At 36.2% G+C, this 23,066-nt stretch overlaps 1 protein-coding gene across 2 annotated transcripts in view; it reads right to left on the reverse strand.

Annotated features, from left to right (window-relative positions):
• The window catches only part of LOC124432895, a 114,480-nt gene extending 93,004 nt beyond the window's left edge, over positions 1 to 21,476 (reverse strand). The window contains exons 1-2 of one of the 2 annotated variants that reach the window (XM_046982218.1): positions 21,377 to 21,476; positions 6 to 3,568 (exon numbers count right to left, since the gene is read on the reverse strand). In XM_046982218.1, the coding sequence (XP_046838174.1) occupies positions 6 to 3,568; positions 21,377 to 21,461 (3,648 nt within the window). In that variant the 5' untranslated portion in view covers positions 21,462 to 21,476. Of the gene's footprint in view, positions 1 to 5; positions 3,569 to 18,081; positions 18,418 to 21,376 lie in introns of those variants that run through there. The other variant, XM_046982217.1, reaches the window with a different exon arrangement.
• Between the last annotated feature and the right edge of the window lie 1,590 nt (positions 21,477 to 23,066).

Below are 23,066 nucleotides of genomic sequence, written 5' to 3' on the forward strand. Positions count from 1 at the left end.
CTTACCTGATTTATGTCGCTGCCAAGGTCCCTTGCGCTCTTGGCACTCCTAAGTCGATCTCCGCGATACTCTCGATAGCGCATCGTGACCTCGTCGTCCGTCAGTGCACCACTGCTACCGCTTCTCGAGTTCTTCTTATTCTTCTCTTCCTTGGCTTTCTTTTCCCTCTTACTGAACAACTGCTTCACCTTGCTCATCGTGCCACTTTTCTTGGCAGCCTTCTTCTCGTATTTCTTATCAGCACCGGTGGGAGGTTTCGACGTGACCAATCCGCTCGTTGATTTACCGGTACCGATATCGTTCGAATATTTGTCATACTTTCGTTGTTCTAAAGGTGTTAAATTCATATTCCTATCGGTATGCCTTCTCTCGTTTTTGATAAATTGCCTACTTGCAAACCCTTCGTCCTCCGACTCGATCGGTTCCCGTCTATCGGCCTCCTGCGAGTCCCGTCTATAATCATTTTCGATACCAGAATCGGCAAGACGATCTTTCCTATCTGGATCGCTCAAACGTGTCTCCCGATAACGACGTTGTTCCATGTAAGCACGAGTTTCTTGCCTGGCATGTCGGGATTTACCATTTTCGTGATAACTCCGGAGTGGTCTAGTAGGTGGGGTCTCGTCGATGGAACTCTTTCCGCGTGGACTATCACGGGCATCCGAATCGTCGAAATAATCGAGACGATTGCGCGATCTTCTCAATGGTTTCTTCGGTTCGGCATCAAGGACATTGCCATTTCGATGATCCTTACGAAGAGTACGTTCGTCGTATCGAGTTTCGCGACGAATCGATTCTCTCGCCGTAGTGTCGGAATCGTAACGACTCGAATTGTGACCATTGGTACCAGGATCGTTACTTCGTACACCACTTGGACCAGTCCGATCCGTTCTTATACGAGGTGGTGAACTGTCGTAATCATCGTGGATCGGATGTTTGCTGCTACTGTATCTTTGGGTAGTTCGAGTCTCCTTGTAATACTTGGACTCTAGCTGGCTACTGGTCATTTGCGAGATATCAGTGTCGTAATCATCGATCGGTCGTTCTCGTAAACTGTCAAGGTGTCTTTTAGTGAACGGTGATCTATCTTTTCTCGTATTCGTTTCCCCAGCACTTCCGTAATCAACGTGACTGCAAAGATTCTCATGCGACCTTGTCGTGTATTCGTTTCTTAAGATCCTCGATTTCTCGCCAAGCTCGTTCAAACGTTGAGTCGATTTACTCATTCCGCGAATAGATTCGAAATTTTTATTCATTTTCGAAAGGTTCTCGTTAGGGCGCACATCTCTATCGAGAAAATCGTCGCTCTTCGAAAGTTTTCTCTCAGCGGTAAATTTCCTTACGACGATCGGCGACGAAAGTGTATCATTGTCCTTCGGTTCGTTTCGAAAATAATTACTCGTCCTTGGATTCGTCGAATCGTCGGCTAAATAATTGGTAGACTTATAAGGACCACCGCCCAAATGATTTCTTTCGAATCTCTCTTCCGGGCTGGTCCTACTTCTGTCACTGAGAAATGGTTTGAAATCGTCCGTATAACTGCCGTGTGTCCTAGTTTCAACGATGTACTTGTCCCCGTACTTATCCGTTCTCGTTTCAACGGTATAACCATCTCTTGGTTTTGATTCGACGTAACCATCGGACGGGATTTTGTTCGTAATTTTCTTCTCGTAACCATAGACTTTGCCATTGTCCTCGTGTATTTGCTTTTCGAAAATATATTTCTCCCCATTGCTACTGGTCCTTGTTTCCGTGATATATGTATCGGTATAACGTTTAGGAGATGATATTCGATTGGGCGTAACAGGTGACGGGACGATCGGTTTATCGATAATCTCGTGTTCGGACTTTTTGATCGACACGTTTGCCGTATTTTTCGCTGCATACATTTCATCAGCTAGTAATCTCGATTTTATCCTCGACTCGAGTAGATCTCGTCTTGCACTTAGTTCGGACGTTTTATTGGATATACCACTTTGATGATTTTGTCTTGACGTGAGATCGGTACTCTCTCTACCGCTGGTATCGACAAAAATCGTCGAGGTATATTTCTCTGGCTCGTAACGTCGATCCAATTCAATCTCATCCTCGGGACATCGATTGTCTAAATCTCTGGATGAGAGAAAATCCTTTGAACCACCAAAGTGATTGCCAAAACGTGAAGTCGTCGTACTCTTTCGAGTTTCCTCGTAACGAGACTTGAGATTATTTATCTCGTTGTTACGTCTGAGATCGCTACTGTAAGAATAATCCGTTCTACGATATTCTTTCTCAGCTGGACTGTTCTCTCGTGACGAGTCCTTTCTTTCAAGACCCAAACCCTCGTCACTATCGGAATGACTCCTTTGGGCCTTCTTCTTATCCGCTTGTACTTGAGCATACATCACGTTCGTTTGCGAAGATGGCGGTGGACTACCGGGATCATTTGGCCTCGTATAAGAGAATGGTCGATTGTTGTTATGTCCAAAACCAGGTCCCGGTGAGACCATAGTTCTCGTCAATTGTGGCGGTGGCGAGCGATCGCTCGACAATCGATGAATCATCTTGTTGATCGTCGATTCCTCGCCGCGTTTCTGAAGATCGTATCTGCTGCTGTGCAGCATGCTCCCGACCCGGTCGACCTCGTCGACCTCCTCCCGAAGCTTCGTCTCTTTTCCTTGCTGCGACGAGTTACAATTCGTTGTTTCCGTCTTCCTACGTGCCGTCACTTCCTTCTCTTCACAGGTAATACGATCTTTATCATTCGTGATATCTAACTTATTCTGTCTCTCAACTACTTTATTTTCTTTTCTCGTCTCGATTGATCGCTCGAGAGAGATCTCTTTAGTAGTCTCCTCGATCTTCTCCTTCGTTTCAACTCGTCCAATTATTCTCTCGACATCTGTATCACCTTCCTCCTGCTTTGACTTTTTAGCATTCGGCTTATTAACCTCTTCCTTATTAATCACTTCAAAATGAAACGGTTGTTGAGTATGATCGACCTGTGGTGATGTCTCGATTATCGGCGACAGCTGTTTCTTAGCACGAGCCGTACTACTCAAATGCGAACCTTCGCTTTCGCTACCACTTCTCTTACGGTATTGTCTACTCGACGTACCTGCGTCGCTAACGCTACGGCCAACCGGCTTCCTTTTTCTTTCTAATTTTGGCGAAAAGAATTTAGCTAGTGTACCTTTCAATTTTTTCGAACTAGCATCGCTGCTACTTCTCTCCAACGTTTTCTTCTTTGCTTTTGGCGTCCAAGACAATTGATCGCCGCTCGTAGTATTTGTACTTGTTGTAGCACCTATCTCTTCGCTTTTACGTCTCTTCACGTCTAACGGCAATTCTGGACGTTTTTTATTAACGTTACCCCGTCTTGCTGGTAACGTGCTGAACTTACCGGGCAATCGTCTATTGTCGTGTGCTACACAACGTAAGCTACCAGCTTGCTGCAGCACCAGTGCTGCCTCCTGTGCTAAGTCTTCCTTGCTGCGTGATAATATGTTCTCCTTGTGCACCGGGCTCAATATCAACCTACCTTCTCCATCTCCTACAAGAGCCGCGGTCACGCGCGGTGCACCACGTCCTGAAACAATTGATATTCAGTTAGCTTCGATCCTATGTACTTTTCTATACGTGACAGACTGACCATTTATATGTGGTGTCTTTAAAATACATACTCAAATACCTTTGATCATTTTAAACATTAAAAAAGAAATTATAGATCGATGAAAAGTATAATAATTAACGTACAACAATTTTTATAGATCCTTATGATTTATAAGCTTTCTTTTATTAATTACAAAATTTCTAACGTCATTTATATATATATATATATATAGACATATATTAATTTTGATCAAAGTTAAATCAAACTTTTCATAGAATTTCATCAGATATAAATAGAAAATTAAATAGCGTGAATAAGATAAATGTTACTCTTTAAGATTATACTAGATTAATGTACACGGGGATATTCTTTTTCTTTCACATCATTATCCGCACACGAGCATGATATATTGGCGATGTTTAATAATACATTTTAAAGACACCCTATATACGTCGTATCCGACGTAGATTAATCTGTACATCGAAAGGACAAGAATTTAGGAATTTTAATCGAACCGATAATAGATATCGGCCATCCACCTGAGAGCATGAGGCCTTCTAAATTAGCGATTTATGTTAAGTAGCACGGTCGTTAGTAGTTAATCACCAAGTTTAATCGCCAACGGACGCACGTCGTCTCTGGTAGGCCACGAACGAGTTCGTTTGAAAGCCGCTAAATCGCTCGTTTGATTAGATCTACTCGATGACTTTTTTTTTGTTCTTTCAAAGCGAAAAGAGCGAGAGAGAGAGAGAGAGAGAGAGAGAGAGAGAGAGGGAGGGAGAGAGAAAGAGAGAAGGATGATTCGTGATTAGCTTAGCTTAGGCGAAATTCGTGTTTCTCGATCTCGTAATTCTTCGTTCGTTCCTATCGATTAGAGTACTCGCTCGTTACTCGTGTAAAAGGTCGACTTTCGCTGTCTAAACTTCTACTATGTGAACACGTGACGAACAGATTTCTGTTTTTTTCTTCATCTTTTTCTTTCTCTTTTTCTTTTTCCTTTTCCTTTTCGTTTCCCTTTTACGTTCGCACATTTAAATCACGTTAATATTGACTGAAAGAGCGAAGTTAAGTAAACTTTTAATCGATGGTCTAACGTTTAATGGAAGTCTAACACGAGCGACGAAAGGAACGAGCGAAATGAATGTATATAAATATATAGATATATATATATATATATATATATATATATATATATATATATCTATATGTATATATGTATATATGTATATACGTATGTATGTATGTATGTATGAACGTATGTACGTACGTTCACCACTATAAGCTTTGAGATCAACAGTGCGAGCGGTTGAACGCAGAAACGAACGAAAGGCAGCACAGGGCCAAAGGTCAACGGGTGTGTACGCAACGGCTCAGCACGCCCACGCTGCGAAGCAGGTATCATCCGAGCGTGCCAGATCGCAATCTCCTTTAATAAAGCATCGTTCTCGCGTCTCGAATCGTGCTACGGAACTTGAGATTTTTTCCCTTTATATATATATATATATATATATATATATATATATATATATATATATATATATATGCATACAATAAAAAAGATGTTCAATTTTTTAGCAAAGAAAAATATTTTTAATTAATGCGCCAAGATAAATCTCTAAATAGAAATAAATCACATCGACTTAATAATGAGAATTAATATATCTCTTTTTTTTTATGTATTATTAGATAATTATTATAAATTTAAATAATACAAATTATTATTATTTATATAATTGTTCTATTATCATTAGATCCTTTTTGAAATATATATATATATATATATATATGTGTGTGTGTTACTTATATATTTCATTCACGAATTTATCGATAAATCTTATCGACGTTTTTGATAATTAGAGGAACATTAACATAGATATGGATGATTAGAGGACACAAACGTGACAACTGTCTCTCGATAGATTCGATCGATGGATTTATAGCATCACTTGCCGCGTACACGAATGCAATGATCACAGTAAGAGGTCATCGACGGACACCTCGACGAGAAGGAGGTCGTCGAGCGACTCTAATCGTTCGCTGACTAAACTGCCGTGCCACTTTTAGTACAGGTAAGTACCTGCTAAAGCTAGATCTACAATGGCTCCCGCGCCATTTCCAATAACATCGTTCGCCTTTGCGCGTCGTGGGAAATCGCCTTTAAACAAACCCTTCGTGAAACGATTTACTTTACTACCGTTTCCGTTTCTTCTTTTTCTTCTTCTTTTCCTCCTCTTCCTCCCTTTTCCTCTTTTTCTTCTTTTTTCTCTTTTTATTCTTTTTCTTATAATTTTCTCTCTCTCTCTCTCTCTCTCTCTCTCTCTCTCTTTCAACTTTTTTTTTTTTAAGTCTTTACGATCTTCGGCTTTGACAAAGAACCTTTGTAAAGGTTCTTGTTTTTCTTCTTCTTCCTTCTAACAACGCCAGTTTATCGCATTTAACGGAGAAACGGTAAGAGAAAGAATGGATTTTATATTTTCCTCTTTCTTGAACTATGAGAAAAGGAAAATTCACGTATATATATATATATTTGTCTTTGTTAATGTTTACTTCAAAAACGCATAAAAAAGCGCAAATTATTGTTTCTCAAAACTAAAGAGGAAAAAAAATGTTAAATTCTAAAACACGTTCGCAGGGTCATAAACGATAAACACTGTTCGAATCACTCAAAAAAAAAAAAAAAAAAAAAAAAAAAAGAAAATAAGAAAACCGAGAAATTTTCTAATCACGCAATTAGAACAACGGCATCGTTTCTTGAAATATAGTTGGTTTATCGATAGAAACCAGGTTTAATTATCGTCTAGCGATAAGGATTTTCTTTATTCTCAATTGACGAGAATTAATCGCGCGGCCCGGCATATAAAGTTTTTTAAACGAGAAACTCTATATACACACATACAAATATACACACACAGAGAGAGAGAGAGAGAGAGAGAGAGAGAGAGAGAGAGAGAGAGAGAGAGAGAGAGAGAGAGAGAGAGAGAGAGAGAGAGAGAGAGAGCGAGAGAGACAGATATAAGACATGCATATTACGTATATGGATATATATATATATATATACGTATACATAGATAAATACTTATATACTATAGATACGAGGGAACGAGCGGGTAATTTTAATCGCGATAACGAGTTTTAACGCGCGAGATGCGGAGTAAGGCGAGTAGAATCAATAGCCTCATGATTCTTTGATCTCGGACAAGACGCGATTCGATACCGTGATTCCAAAGACTAATTATTACCAGGATGTGCAGATCCCCACACGAGAATTACTCCGGCTTGCACGCATCGCATAAGTATGTATGTAGACACGAGATCTTCCATTTGGCGAATAGAGAAAGAGAGAGTCCCGATGTATTAGCATGTGGTGCACGTTTATGCCGAGTAGGAATTGATGCGAGATAGAGAGAGAGAGAGAGAGAGAGAGAGAGAGAGAGAGAGAGAGAGAGAGAAAGAAAGAAAGAAAGAAAGAAAAAGATATATATATATATATATGTAGAGAGAGAATTCTCTCACCGATCGTGAGGTACTTCTCAACGATGAGTACCTTCAAGATTCTCAAAGAGTCTTAGGCAAATGGCATCCAGACGAGTCAGTGATTTTCAAACGTTCTTGCGATCTTTATTCAAAACTCGAAACACTTTGTCGATGTATTTGCGTTAATCGTCGTTACTTCACGATTTGTTTGTTTGTTGCATATAAAACCAAGTTCTTAATGCGAATGATCGATCATTAAATTGATCAATTTTGGAAATTATTTCAAAAATAAATGATTAATTTAAAAATAGAAGCGACACGATATATGTTTTGTAATTTACCTATTAGTTTCCTATTAGTTTCAACTTTGTATTTCATTAAAGATTTCATTAGGTGGCATGAGCTTTTCATACATTATTATTATTATTATTATTATTATTATTATTATTATTATTATTATTATTATTATTATTATTTAGAAGAAATATAAAAGGATAAAGATCATGGTTAAAATATGTATATTCTATTTGGTAAGCGAAAAGAATTTAAAATGTCGTACGTCAATGAGATACAATAATTATAGAAGAAATGAAATGAGTGAGTGACGTACCGCTGCCACATAAAATTAACGTCGATTTAATTAATAAGATATTAACGGATGTCATGAGTACTTGGAATACGTCATACCACCACACGTCATCCGATGAGCTTGCGGATAGGTAAGATAGTTTCATGTCGCTCGACGAGTTTCTAATCCGTTTTAGATACATGCCATTAAGTCGATATCGTGAGTATATTCAAACAAGCTTGGTACATGTCCTGTTTTCGTTAGTAAAAAGGTATCTCACGATATTTAGTTAGGACATGTCACGTCTCTCACGTTGTTATACTTTGAAATATTCTATATTTTTATTTATTGAAATCATCGTATCATTTATTTTTATATTATCGAATCGATTTAATATATAAATCCGATTTTGTCCATTGAAAATATTTTTGAACTATTAATCTTTGAAATATTATTTCTATATTGTGAACTTTTATTTTCCATAATTAGTTAATTCATTTTTTTTTTTTCTATTCCTGACATTAAACATTTTATTATAATTTAAATTGAAAGAAAACAACTCTTGCGTATTTATAATATAGTAACTATAATAACTATAATACATATAATAACTGTTGCATGTAATTTAAAGGGAAAGATAGTACCTATATATATATATATAGGTAACTATTAATATCTAGTAACAATAGTTAATAAAATTTCATAGTTAATTCTAAACACTTTATATGCAAATAGAAATGTCAAAATGAAACGTATCTAATATTACCAAGCAATCTAACATTCCTATTATGTATTCTTAACTATATGAATTCGCGTTAACGATGAGATCAGACTCGAATCACTATTTTTTTTATCTCACTCTATCGAGAAACATATATCAAGTAAAGATCTTGAGGAGGGGAATAGAGGGCAGATAGGAATGTGTATATTCGAGATTCACAGGTATTCTCTCTCTTTCTCTCTTTCTCTCTTTCCCTCTCTATTAATTTCTCTCTCACACAGACCATATTCCCACGTATCTTTTACGTAGTCGACGTATCGGTGCGTCAGCCAATAATTAACTCGTCGTGGTAATCGCTGCGCGTAGCCTTTCAGATCGTACGTTTCCGGGCCTGGCTAGAGCTTCTCTCGGGAAGATGCTGCGGTGTTCCAATCTGCGTTACTCGGTGACTAGCCGAATGTATGGGACAGCTCGTAGGGTGAAAATCGACGTCACGGCTGGAAGATCTCGTGGTTTATACGCGAACGATTTATGCTCGATTAAGGCAGCTAACAATTTGACTCGGCTTCGGTGAAAGAAAGAAAGAAAGAGAGAGAAAGAGAGAAAGAGAGAGAGAGAGAGAGAGAGAGAGAAAGAGAGGGAGGAGGGGTGGGAGATAGAAGAGGACGGATAGAAGATGGCAGGTGCTTTGCGAATGCACGGTTCTCGAGCGGGTCAGAGAAAGAAGAAGGTGAAGTAGAAGTATAGTGGGGGTAAAGAGAAAGAATTGGCGGAAGTGTAAGTGGCGTCTTGCCGCGGGGGGTCAAAGATCGCACCACGGAGCTGACCCACTCTTTCGAGGCCCGTAAATGTTCCTCCTCTCAAGAAGATTCACCACCGATCCTTTTCCTTCCATAGAAGACGAAAGATCAAAAGACGGAGAGAGAAAGAGAGAGAGAGAGAGAGAGAGAGAGAGAGAGAGAGATGATAAGACATGAGTAAGTCCAATCATTTCCGGCGTGGATGAATAGATCTTTCATTGTTCTATCGTCATCAGACTTATCTAACATTTACGAGTTTCTTCTTCTTATTTCTTTATTCTTTGTTTTCTCCTTCTTTTTTTTCTTCATTTTTTTTCTTTTCTTTTTTTTTTTTTTTTTTTTTTTAATGAATACAATATTCAATCGTCTCTTGTGCTAACTGTCGGAAGAAAGATTTGACTTTGTTTTATTTTTTTTCTTATTTTCTCAATTGTTCCACCATCCAAACTCTTCGAATGTCAACGAATTAGTTTATCTATTTTTAAGATAGATAAGATAATTGTGTAATATGTATCATATATAACTTTCGACGATAGGATTTCGATTTTCTCTTGTTTGTTTTTCTTTTTTTCTTTCTTCTTTTTTTTTTTTTATTTTTGGAAATGTTCGATATTCCATCTTTTTTCTTTTTGTTTTTCCTTACAAATTCTAGTAGCAGTCGAGTGCACGACATTCTTGCACGCATTCCTTATTCCTCGAGAGATCCTCGAGAGAGAGAGAAAGAGAAAGAGAGAGAGTGAGAGAGAGAGAGAGAGAGAGAGAGAGAGAGAGAGAGAGACAGACAGACAGACAGAGATAGAGAGAAAGAGAAAGAGACAGAGAGAAAGAGAGAGAGAAAGAGAGAGAGAGAGAGAGAGAGAAAGAAAAAGAGAGAGAGAGAGAGAGAGAGAGATAAAAAAAAAGAAAGAAGGTAGCCTGTGAGGTAGCGCAAGAGGTAGAAAAGAAGAAAAAAGTGCGAGAGAAGACGGGAGTGATTTACGGTCCATAAGGTCGGCTTTCGCGAACGCGTTAAGGGTACGCGAAGCGGTACCCGCTCTGCGCGTGATATCGCGTGGCCTAAATGATTGTTACAGAAGTTGTCGTACGGGAAAATGGATCGCGCCATTAATCGCCACTGCTTCGTGTTGGGTCGTTCGGAACGACCTAACTCCTTTTTTCCTTCTTTCTCTTTCTTTCTCTCTCTCTCTCTCTCTCTCTCTCTCTCTCTCTCTCACTCTCTCTCTATTTCTTTCTTTCTTTTATCTCCGTATTTTTTTCATCTTCCATTATATTTATTTAACGATATAATAGTCATTTTATATCCTTAATTGATGTCATTTTATGTCCGAAATAATGAGACATAAATGATGTTTTAAGTTCTTTTCTTTTCTTTTTGTTTTGTTTTGTTTTGTTTTTTTTTTCTTTTTTTTTTTTTTATATATATGTATTTATGCAATATATATGAAAAAATTACGTTATATTTAAACGTTACCTCGAACAATTTTGGATTTATAAATTTGAATAGTTTTATTTAATTAAGATAAGATTAATATATTATTGAAAATTTGATCAATATCATATAGGATTTCTAAATTTATATATATCGAAGTTTAAAAATAATTAAAATAAGATTGAAACTTTATTGAAAATAGTGACATAAATTGATTAAATCAATCAATTTAAGTAGAGTATCGTAAAGAAAAAAATGTTTCAAATATATGTATATATATATATATATAAAATTCGAACGATTGAGAATTTATTCGCTATATCTTTACTTTTCATTTTTCGATCAACGAACGAACAAATCTTTCTCTCTTCATCGAAGTAAATCCGACGAGTTAAATCATCGTTCGTAACTTCGATAAGACGAATTAATGTCGAGAAATACGTGTTGGGGAACGTACGACTCGGCTCAACGTGTTGTCGAGATACGTCGCTAATTTGTATTCCCATAATCTGTACGTGTCTCACCTATAACCTTCCCTTGGCTAAGCACGTAGCCTCTACGAGGCACGCATCTCACGAAAGTAACGCGCTTGTGCGACCTCCGCGTTCTCGACTCGCGATACCGGTCCATTCGATATTCCGGTACTTCCTCGTTTCAGTATATCCGTACTCTAACTTAATATTGCCTGGCACGCGATCGAGGAAGGACGGATCCGATTGTATCAACAGGAACTTAAATATAAAATCCTTTTTATTTCCTTCGATAATTTTTTCTTTCTTTTCATTCATTTTTTTTTCTTTTATTTTTTAATTTATATCATAAAATTTATGCTACTCTTGAGAAATGACCATACGATATTTCCAATGGTATAATGATATTCGGTTCTTTTTTTTTTTCCCCCTCGAATTTACAATCCAATCTGTCGTATACTCGAACGACAATACAATACTAAAGCATATAATATTTATGTACAGCATTTATGCATGTTACTAGATATTTTGATATTAATTCAATTTATTAGTCCATTTTTTCTCTTTTCTCTATTTTCCTCATCTTATTATGAGTCAATTTTCAATTGAATTTATTGGCGTCAATGTGAACGTGATAAATCATAAAAATCTTATTTTTTTATTCTATTGTTTAACGTATGATATTTGAAAGAAATAATGTAAAAATTGTTAAAAAAGTGACAATTATTTTGTAATATGTATATATTCGTTTATTTTCTTCTTTAGTAGAGAATCATCATGATTTCCGGACGTCCCTGCAATTCGGTGGCCTTTCCGCTATAAAAGAAACTTCTTTACCGTCCAGTTCGCTTCCGAAAGAAACCCTTTAGTACGGCTTAACGTGAGACAAAAAGCGGTTTTTCGAGGCGGCTCCTATCGGAACGTTAAAAATGATTTTTACGTTTATGGGAAGGGATGCGCGGTAATTACGTGAAAGAGAAAGAGAGAGAGAGAGAGAGAGAGAGAGCGAGTGACCTGAGGGGTGATGAGTGGGGGAGAAGAGAAAGGTGGCCTGAACGGAAAACAGAAGGGCAGGGGAAGAAGAGGAAGTATAAAAGAAAAAAAGGAATGTTCTCCGTGTGGCGTCCATTAACAACGTAACAAAGATCAAAGAACAATCGTGGAACATATTGCACCCCATTATACGGGGTGTATCTTAATACATGTTATCCGACTTATTGGAATACTCATATTTCAAATATATTTCGATTGTTCGAAGAAATTATTCTAAAAGCGATCTATCGTAATTAAAACGATAAAATAAGAATTAACGAATTCTTTTTACAAAGAGAGAAACAAAAAAGGAAAGGAAAAGAACAAAAAGAAATCCCATAAAATTCATATTGATCAAATTGAACGTATACGTTCTTACGAATAGCTTACGACTTAATATATAGAAAGGAAAGTGGGCGGGGTGGGGAGGAAAGAAAAGAAAAAAAAAATAAAGAAAAAAACAAAAAGAGAAGAAAAATACTCGTATCGCAGATGGTCTCGTCGATTAAAATATAAAATAAAACGCATAAATTTTATCAATATCTATATAAATGTGTCATTTAGGAAATCTAATTTAATCCTCAAATGAATCTTAGGCTTTAATTACATCCTGAATATATATATATATATATATATATATATATATATATATATATCCTGTAAAATGGAACATAGGAGTGAGGTTCTCGTAAGAGCACGCGACTATCCAGGAAACGGCTAGGAAGGAGGATAACGTTGAGGATAACGCGGAGGACGACACAAGGAGACCCTTAACGAGCTTCGACTAGGCGCATGCGCGTGAACGTTGCACTGGCCAACTAGGCTGACTTCTCTAGACCGCCCGCATTGACGATGAAAGAGAGAAAGAGAGAAAAGAAGAAGAGAGTATACACCTCGCGCCAGGATAATAAGAAATATGGTGCGGCCACTAATGCACCGGACCGAGCGATAACTTTTTTACAGCGGCTTAGAGTCCCTTCGTAAAGGACACTCTTCTCCCTCTCTCTGTCTCTCTTTCTCTTTTACTTTGAGTTTCTCCATCCTCTTTTACAATGCTCGATCTCTTAAGTTTACGAAGGAATAGAGTACTTCCGAGCTATCCTACGTCTTCTTACCTTTCACATGTTCGAACTCGATTATATATACGTATATATATATATATACTCATATCGAGATTCAAATACGACATTAGAACGTTGGATATTCGAATTTTTTTAAGTGTGTCAACATTTTTCCTATTAATTGATTTATTTGGATATATATTTTCTAAGATTAGTTGAATCATTTGTCAATTAATTTTTATCTTTCATTTTTTTTTTTTTTTTCTTTTACCTTTTTCCTTATCGACAAAAATTTTATTTCTTTCATTTTTATATGTCAATGAAGAATAAAAATAGTAGCAAGATTTTCATATTTTTAATACAAGTAAGTGTTATGAAAAATTCAATATCTATGATTCGTCTTCTATTTTTTCCTCTTTACCTTTCTCTCTCTCTCTCTCTCTCTCTCTCTGTCTCTTTCTCTTCCTCTTCCTCTTTCTTTCTATCTTTTACTGCGATACTCTACGATCGACGATGTACAGTATTTATGAAGCAATAAATCGTACGAATAGAAATCATTGGCAACGTTCTTGCGTAAGACGATTATCGTCGCTCGTTGAAAACGATTTTACGTTTCGCTCCACCGAAATCAATCGATTGCATTTCTACATGTATATATTATATATAGTATGTACTTTTGTTTTCTCTCTCTCTCTCTCTCTCTTTTTCTGAATTTAATAATACGTTCTTTAGAATTAATAATTAATCTTACAATTAACGCGTGCTAATGCAGAAAACTTGAAAACCGATTCCAAATTTAATTACGTTGGTCCGCTCGATTAGCTCGATTTCAAAGTAATTTTGTGGAAAGAAGAAGTGCTCTTTTTTGCGGGCCACCTTGTCGGCGATGAGTAAAAAGCGAATGAGCGAACTGAGTTCGTCGACCGACTGGCGCGACGTTGATGATCATACTTGACCTTGACGGAACGCGACGCACTCGTGTCAACGCAAGGATAATGTGAAAAATGAGTAGTATGAATCTAATCGTTCCGACAAAATCATATTTTTCATTCAGTCTAAATATATATATATATGTATATATATATATTTTCTTTTTAAATTTGCCGTTATCTAATGTCAATTATTTATCATTTATTTTTAATAATTAATTTTTTACACAAGTACTTGTAATAGCATTCTTACGTATTTCTTAAAACTTCCCTTTGAATTATATCAATTCTATATTCAATATTTTATTCAATCATAATATTCGTTATTTCATTGAATAATTATATTCAATGTTTCATGATTATTTTAGTGTCTCAATCATTTTTTATAAAAAAAGAAAAAGAAAAACATAGGGGAAAATAAAAAGGAACGAGATTAATCGAAAGACACGATTCTTCCCAAAATCATTTCCTCCCGTGCCTCGACGTTATTAGCTCTGCTATCATTAGTAGAATCCGGCAAACCATAAGACTTGGTTGTTCGAAGACACGCTTTGCTTATACTCTTTCAATTTCTCTATCCCTCTATCTCTTTCTATCTCTATCTCTATCTTTCATTCTTTTTTTCTGAAAAAGGAAAGATAGAGAACGAGAGAGAGAGAGAGAGAGAGAGAGAGAGAGAGAAAGAGAGAGAGAGGGAGATAGAAAGAGAGAAACTACAGAATCGTATTCGGTGCGGGTTTGCGCGCTCGTAAAAGCAGCGGATGCCAACTATAAAATAATACAAGCGCCGGTTGGCTTTTAAGATAGTTACCTCGGGGCCCTTTAGTGGCCATTAATTTTCCCGTGCCGGTATTCGCAAGATATTATTGTATCACTGTATCACTGTACCTTAGACTCTCTGTACGACGTTTAGTCACTTTCTCCTCCGTGCGCTAGTCGACACGGGCCGTCGTCGAGCCGTCGCGATTGGTAACGAGTGCGTCGTCTTATCGTCGCGTAAATCGGATGCGATAGCGATCGATAGAAAATGCAAGATTTCCGTAAACGAAAAGCGCCGTAAACTGGCAAACGAATTTTTCACTCTAATCATTTAGTATTCATTTTTCTTTTCTTTTCTTTTCTTTTCTTTCTTTCTTTTTCTTTTTTTTTTCCCTTGAAATAAAATCGATACTTCAAAATAACTATACTTAACGTTTTTGTCTATACACATGTATATACACGTATATATATATAATGTTATTATTATTATTATTATTGTTATTATTATTATTATTATTATTATTATTATTATTATTATTATTATTATTATTATTATTATTATTATTATCTACATAACTGTAAAATCTAATAAATACGTGTAAGAGAAATTTATAAAAGAGAGTAGTGTACTGGTAAACAGATAAATACTTACATAAAACGCGATTTAGAATTTTTAATAAACGTTATTCCATCTATTCCTAAGGTAATCTAATCTCGTACGAAAGTTGAACGGGCGGTTTAACATAAAAGATAACTCATGTCGTGTGTCGTTTATGTAATATATAAATATATATATATATATATATATATATATATATATATATACATCTCTCTTTCTTTCTCTCTCTCTCTCTCTTTTCTTTTCCGTAAAAAGGGAAAGCTAAGAGTCCCGTAATATCGGGACTGTTCAGCAAGCTTAGTCTTTACACTATGCGTAACGTGCGTTACAAGTATATACACACACAGACATATGCATATGTATATATATATATACATATATTTCGTTAGTCTCTATTCCGTAACCGCAATATGTAATATATTACGTATTCTCGATACTGTTCTTGGACAAAAGCTATTATGCAAAATCGACGAAGGTTCTTTTTTTCTTTTTTTTCTTTTCCTTACGAAATAATAGAAAAATGTTATTTTAAAAAATGAAGAAGCAATTTGACGATATTCGTCATTATCTTATCTCGAGATAATACGATCATCTCTTCCTTCTTCAGTTGAAGACTGAAAAATAACGCGAACAACGGTATTTGCCTTTCGCTCTCAAGGTCAAACTAACGTGCACCGTTTCGATCCAGCCAATTGATTAAGAAAAGTTACGGTTGTACGTACGATAACACGTATACACGTACGTACGTTAATAAAGTAGTCGATCGACGATATTATTCGAGTTATTAATGATTATGCAAAACATATATATACTCAGGCAGGTAGACAGGCACGCACGCATACACGCACACACGTGTACACGTTCGTACATCCTTCGTTAACATATTATAGAAAAGGAAGAAGAGAGAGGGATGGATGAAAAAAAAAATAAAAAAAAAAAAAAAAAAGAGAGAAAAAGAATTAAAGAGAGATAGATTTCGATCGTTCAATTAAATAATTCACGCCGTTAGTTTCAGCGGGAGGCAGCGCTTTATTATTGATTAGGGTGTTATCGATTCCGAGGAGAACTTGAGCTTTTAAACGGTTAGATGTGAGTTAGGCTGAGTACTCGCCAGGAGCAAATTATTAGGTCGCTTGCTGTTGCTTGATCTATCGAAATTACAATGGACGCTATTGTCTTTGCGTTTCGTTTATGTCTTTCTTCTTTATTCTTCTTCTTCTTCTTCTTCTTCTTCATCTTCTTCTTCTTTTTTTTTCTTCTTCTTTTAATTCAAAATATATGACATTTAGAATCAAAATACTATCATAATTATTCCTACGTTTAATTTTTTTAATTTAAACAAAAAAAGAAAGAAAAAAAAAAGGAGGGAAGAAAAATCCGCCATTAGACAAAAATCCATTATCCTTATTTTTCGAGATAATGCATGTATAATGAATAATAAATAATTAATGAAATAAATCGAAATAGATAAGTATGTCGAGGGTGAAGAAAACGCAAGGATATTTTCGAGAAGACAAGGAGTTAGAGACGAATGGAATTTCGCGAGTTTCGTTTTCCAAGAATCGTACGTGTCCCGAGAAAAATTTCAACCAAAGGAAAGAGAGACAGAGAGAGGAGAAAGAGAGAGAGAGAGAGAGAGAGAGAGGGAGGGAGAGAGAGAAAAGAGAGTGCAACAGGTCGCAGACGTCGTCGCAAAGTTAGCAGAACGTCGCAAATAATTTTCACAATCTGGGATCGCTCTAAGGGCTGGTCCATAATTTTTTTTCTGGAACACAAGACCGTTGCCGTGCGGCAATCATTTTCGAAATCTCTCTTTTTTTTCTTTCTCTCTCTGTTTTTTTTTTCCTCAGGAGTCTCCGACGTAGACGAGAAAGAAACGAGCTTTGCATTACATTCTTCTCGCGTATGTATATGTATTCATATGAGCACCTTACCAAGGGAAACACCGTCGGGTTCGTCTCGTCGGAAAAAATGAAACAACGTCGTTCTATCTCTCTCCCTTTCTCTTTCTCTCTCTCTCTCTCTCTCTCTCTCTCTCTCTTTCGTTAGTTTTAAATTTATTATCATTTAATTCGAAAGGCTTATTCCACGGTAAGCGTTCGGACGATTTTTATTTGATAAAATTTAACTCGTTAAGTGACCTTATTTTTCCTTTTTCTTTTTATCAATTTATGTTGATCTTTGATTGATATGTAACTAATGTTACAATGAAATTATTCGTAAAGTTTTATATGTATAATAAATATATTTATAATAGTCGATATCAATAAATCTAACATATATATATAATATAATAAATTCAATAATTGTACAGATATGTGTCAATATATAGATATATATATCAATAATTGTATAGACTACTTTTAATCAAGAAATTAAAAAAATATTATTTACCAATTAACATTATAATTAATAAATAATAAAAAATTCGAATAACTCAAGAAACCTGTAAATCTACTTTTGTCATTTTTTATCACTGTAAAAGAAGAAGAAGAAGAAGAAGAAGAATATTTGACAATTAATTCGTAAAATCAAGCAGAGCTTAATCGACCAATCTCAACTCCTCGCGAAAGCTCTTTCTTGCGTTCTTTCCATCTTGTTTTTATGGCGCGAATGCCTAAACTCACCGATCCTCTTGACGTGGACGTCTCGATTGAAGGAGACGCTTCTCTCGGCGGGCTTCCACCCAGAGACGGAAGCCCCGGTCGTTACGGGGGGTAGTAAATGGGTGCTGGAAGGGTCGTAGGCCTCTCCCTTTCTCAAAGAGTCCGAGCGCTGAACCTCGAGCATCTTCGCACCTTTATGCTCCCGATCATAACACACAGCTGGATAGCACTTTCCCGTTTTCCCTTTCTTTCTCTCACCCTTTTTCTTTTTTATTCTCTCTCTCTTTCTCCCTCTCTCTGTCTCTCTCTCTCTCTCTCTATCCCTTTCTCTCTCCCTCCCTCCCTCTCTCTCTCTCTCTCTCTCTCTCACTGCCTTACTCTTTCTCTACCCTGTCTATTTCTATCTCTTTTCTTTTCTTTTTTTCTTTTTCCTTTTTTGTTTTTGTTTGTTTGTTTATTTATTTATTTTTTTTTTTATTACGCAAACCCACCCCTTTTTCTCTAATCCCTTTTTCCGATCACACCTTTAGAGACCCGATCACCAACCTGTAAGCCAAGCAAAGCTGTGCACTTAATATCATCGATCATTCTAATCGAGATTTATGATGAATAATTTTCTTTTGATTTAATGACGGCGTGACACTTATATGTTCGTATATATGCATGTGTATGTATATATGCGCGTGTGTGTGTATGTGTGTGTGAATGCATTTCCTTATAAGTATAGGTTATATACATATACATATATTCTTACTTTCGTTTCAATGAAAATTTTCTATCGAAAGAAATATGAAGTTCGTAAAAGCGTATGTGTGTGTGTGTGTATGCGCGCGCACGTCTATATGTTTACGAGTGCGTGTGCGTACGTGCGTTAAAGGGGGCATTTAGTTTTAATCGAGTTGAGATGAATACGGTCGATCGAATTCGTTATAACTCGAAAAGGGTCGGTGCAATTGCTCGCTAAGCGTGACTACGACGATGATGTCGCGTAATAGACAATTATCTTTTCCTAAAGATATTTTCCAACACGATATCATTAAAATCCATTTAATTATTCTATGTTAATACGAACGAGAAAATAAAAAAAATGATATCGTTTATCTTCCCTGTCGCACTATCCCGATGTCTATTAAATAACGATATATAGATACTCTGAGAAATTTATATTCCTTCTGTTCTTTTCTTTTCCTTTTTTTTTTTATACGATCTTTGTTTTCCTCCAATATTCCATATAGCTGATATTAATGAAACATGTCCATAACGAAAGAATTATCATTCGTATGATCCCCGATAAACAAAGAAAGAAAAGGAGTCGTAGGCAAGATAAAAAAAAAAAAAAAGAAAAAAGGGAAAGAAATAATAAAAAAAAAAAAAAGAAAAGAAAAAAAAAAAGAGAAAAGAACCAAAGTCCTGTCTGAAAATAGGGACAATTTTTATAATCCTCGATAGATCTCAAGGTCATCCTTTGCTTGACCACAAGATAGAAGAATACAAACCATGACTCAACGACTTTATCAGTTCCAACACGCAAAGGACGCTACTTTTAAATGAGACAATTCGCATGAGGGCCATTCACGATCGGAGGATTAAGATACTCCTGCCGGACCTCTTGGTAGCCATATTTGGCGAAGAGGTACGCGAGGGCGGCCCCCGTCCTTCGCCCTCTTTCTCCTTCTTTTTTATCCTCCTCCTCCTCCTCCTCCTCCTCCTCCTCCTCTTCCTCTTCCTCGACGTCCTCGTTGTCTCGTCGTCTGTTCCGTGCCATAAAAGTGCCACCAGGAAATTGCTTATCGCTTCTTTTCTCTCTCTCTCTCTCTCTCTCTCTCTCTCTCTCTTCTTTTTTCGAATCGAGCAATCATTATTTTCTTTTCTCCTCGAATTTTGTTTATCGAATTTTTGCATTTTATTGTTAATCGTTATAATAATTGAAAGATTTTATATAGTAATGAATTTTGTCGCGATAAAGTATAATGATTATGTACAAAATTCTTTTTAAATGTTCTCTCTCTCTCTCTCTCTCTCTCTCTCTCTCTCTGTCTCTCATTCTCTCTTTGTTTGTCTTTCTCTTTTTCTTTCTTTCTCACTTTTCGGATAAAATTTTTTCATGATATTTTCCGCGTATTTTCTTTCTTCTTTATCGACTCATAAAAATCAAGGAAAATATACTTCGTCGTACGCGTTTTACGCGTGAGTCGTGCAAGAAAAATGCAAGAGAGATCGAGTAATATGTCAGCGTAATGTACGTTGCGATTATCTAACGTTTCGCCTCAAGGACACTGATGTAATAAACAGTCACGTTTCTCGTGCACATGTTTAGCACCTTTTTCCATCGACTTTATTACACTATGTATATACGCGCGTGCAGAGAGAGAGAGAGAGAGAGAGAGAGAGAGAGAACTTGCGACAACGACAACGGTGACTACGACGATAGAAATCAAAGGTGACCGCATACAAATATTATCCTCGTAAATGTTTTCGGAGAAGGAGAATCATGTTAAAGGAGGGAGAAAAAAAAGAGAGGGCAATGAGGATTTAATGAAAGGCAACAAAAGAAGACAAAATAAAAAATGACGAAATTATAGATTTCTCGAGGACTTGTTTTTAAAATCGTCTATTTTTCTCTCTCTCTCTCTCTCTCTCTCTCTCTCTCTCTCTCTCTCTCCATTTATCTATCTATCTATCTCTTTCTCAGACACACAGGCACAAACACGTACACACACTTTTTCATTCGTTCTTTTTCGATTGCAAGATGAAATTAATGGGACTTGTTCTTTGCTCATTAGTTTTTCGAAAGGTGGCACCAGTCTGACGTACGAATCGCGTACTTGGTTTTACGATCAATATCAAATCGCCATAATAAATTTACAGAAAATGTCTGCCCGGTGAAACAACAAAACGACGTTGGTATTTTTCGACATGTGCTTGGCTAGTCCTGTCAGCTTAAAAGGTACGACCTTTCGTCGGAATCCAGCTGAGAAGGAAACGAGAATCGGTCTACCGAGACGACGATTATCATCTACAATTAGGGAAGAAAATGTTTGACCAGTTAACGTCGACACCGTTAGTCCATTTAATTGTTTCTGAAATTTAGATGTTACATGTATCTATGTAACTTCTATTGCTTCACTTGTGTTTACGGTGTCCCTTAATAAGCGATGATATCTATTATAATTAATGTATCTTGAAGATTTTTCAGTAATATTATAGATAAAAAGAAAAAATATATATATATATATACATATATACAATTGTTATCTATCTAAATGCGTTGATTCGATTCAAAAAAAAAAAAAAAAACAAAAATAAAACGTTTTACCTATTTTCGAACGACATAGAAAATTTCGATAGATGCGAACGGTCTGCTTGTTTCGAACAAACTGAGAAATACGACGAAAGATCATTTGTTTACATATTATTTCTCCTTCTTTTTTTTTCTCTCTCTCTCTCTCTCTCTCAATACAACAATATACATACACGAACTTCGTATACTAATACTTCGAAAAAAAAACATTAAATAACACGTAAGAACGTCCTAACATAACTCCGACATTTTTTTTTTTTTTTTTCCTTATAATTTCATTCGTTCTTTCGTCCTCTCATAAAACCGGCCGTATGTAAGGAGGACTCGTATTTTGCAAGATTAACGGAGGAACGAGGTAAGAGATCATCGCCAAAGTTGTATCTTTTAAGAATTCTTATTATCTTTTCCACCGCTTCCGCGAAACGTTCGTTAGCAACGTCCGAAATCTCATCGTTCACGATTTTTTATATTCTCTCTCTCTCTCTCTCTCTCTCTCTCTCTCTCTCTCTCTCTCTACTTGTTGTTAACGCGTCGAAATCGAATAATAAAATGGGAGAATATTTTTCTTTCTCATTCCATGCGAGAATTTTGTGACTTCTCGTAAAAACTCATGATGTATAAAAGGTTTTACATTTACGATCTCGCATCATTGTCTTTATACCGATCTCTCTCTCTCTCTCTCTCTCTCTCTCTCTCTCTCTCTCTGTCTCTCTCTTTCCGTCTTATTTTTCTTCGTACGCTTTTACGTCTTTATTTCTCGTAGCACCTTGCAGCATAGTCAGGGCGTGTTAAATCGTAATAAAACCGTTCGAGATTCGGTCACGGATGTGCCGCGAGTATTCGCACGTCAACGCGAGACCGGCGCTACCTTCCTTCATCCGGCTGAAAAGCGAGTCGGACAGGCGAAACAAAAGAGGGAATGAAAAGAAAAGGGGGGAAACAGAATGTAAGAAAGGAGATGGATAAGGATAAGAGATAAAATAAAATTTTTGATCTCTTCATAAATGGATCTCAATTACTACCGTTTGTATATTTGTATATATGCCATATATGCCATGTTATAAAACAATGTCAGATTCGTCCTTCTGTTTTTCAATGATACGAAATTTCTATTAATATTATAATGATTTATTGATCTTCGATATTTTAATTATGTACTATCGTCACGTTATATATATATATATCATTATAAAAATCTGTCGAGAGAAAAAAGAAAAAATACGTGTTTCTTAATGATTATAATTTTATGGATAAATGTTGACGCTAACCGATTGCGTTAGCATCTAATAAATGAATTTATAGTCAGTTCGATTTTTTCTTCCTTTCTTCTTTTCCGATTTTTTTTCGTTTTTTTTTTTGTTTTTTTCTTTCGTAGAATTGATCGAGATCAATCCGTCGCGAGAGCTTACGTAATTGAACGTACGTATGTATGTGTGCATATAGCAGGCCCAGTTAGTACGAAAGTACGAACGAATAGTCATTAAAATTCCTCGTTATCAATCGATCTATCGGAAGGAATAATTTCGAACGAAATTCTTCAATAACGTTACAAGATGAAGATGACTGGTAAACTATAATCTAACGCTTCCTGCGGTACTTTAATCGCGGAATTACTAGTCTCTACTATGCTATGTAACAATGTTAAGAAAAAGAAGTATACTGAAATGAAAAGCAAAGGTGAAAGAGGGAGAAAGAGAGAGAGAAG

Source organism: Vespa crabro, chromosome 2, assembly GCF_910589235.1.
Source record: "Vespa crabro chromosome 2, iyVesCrab1.2, whole genome shotgun sequence".
NCBI classification, from domain to species: domain Eukaryota; kingdom Metazoa; phylum Arthropoda; class Insecta; order Hymenoptera; family Vespidae; genus Vespa; species Vespa crabro.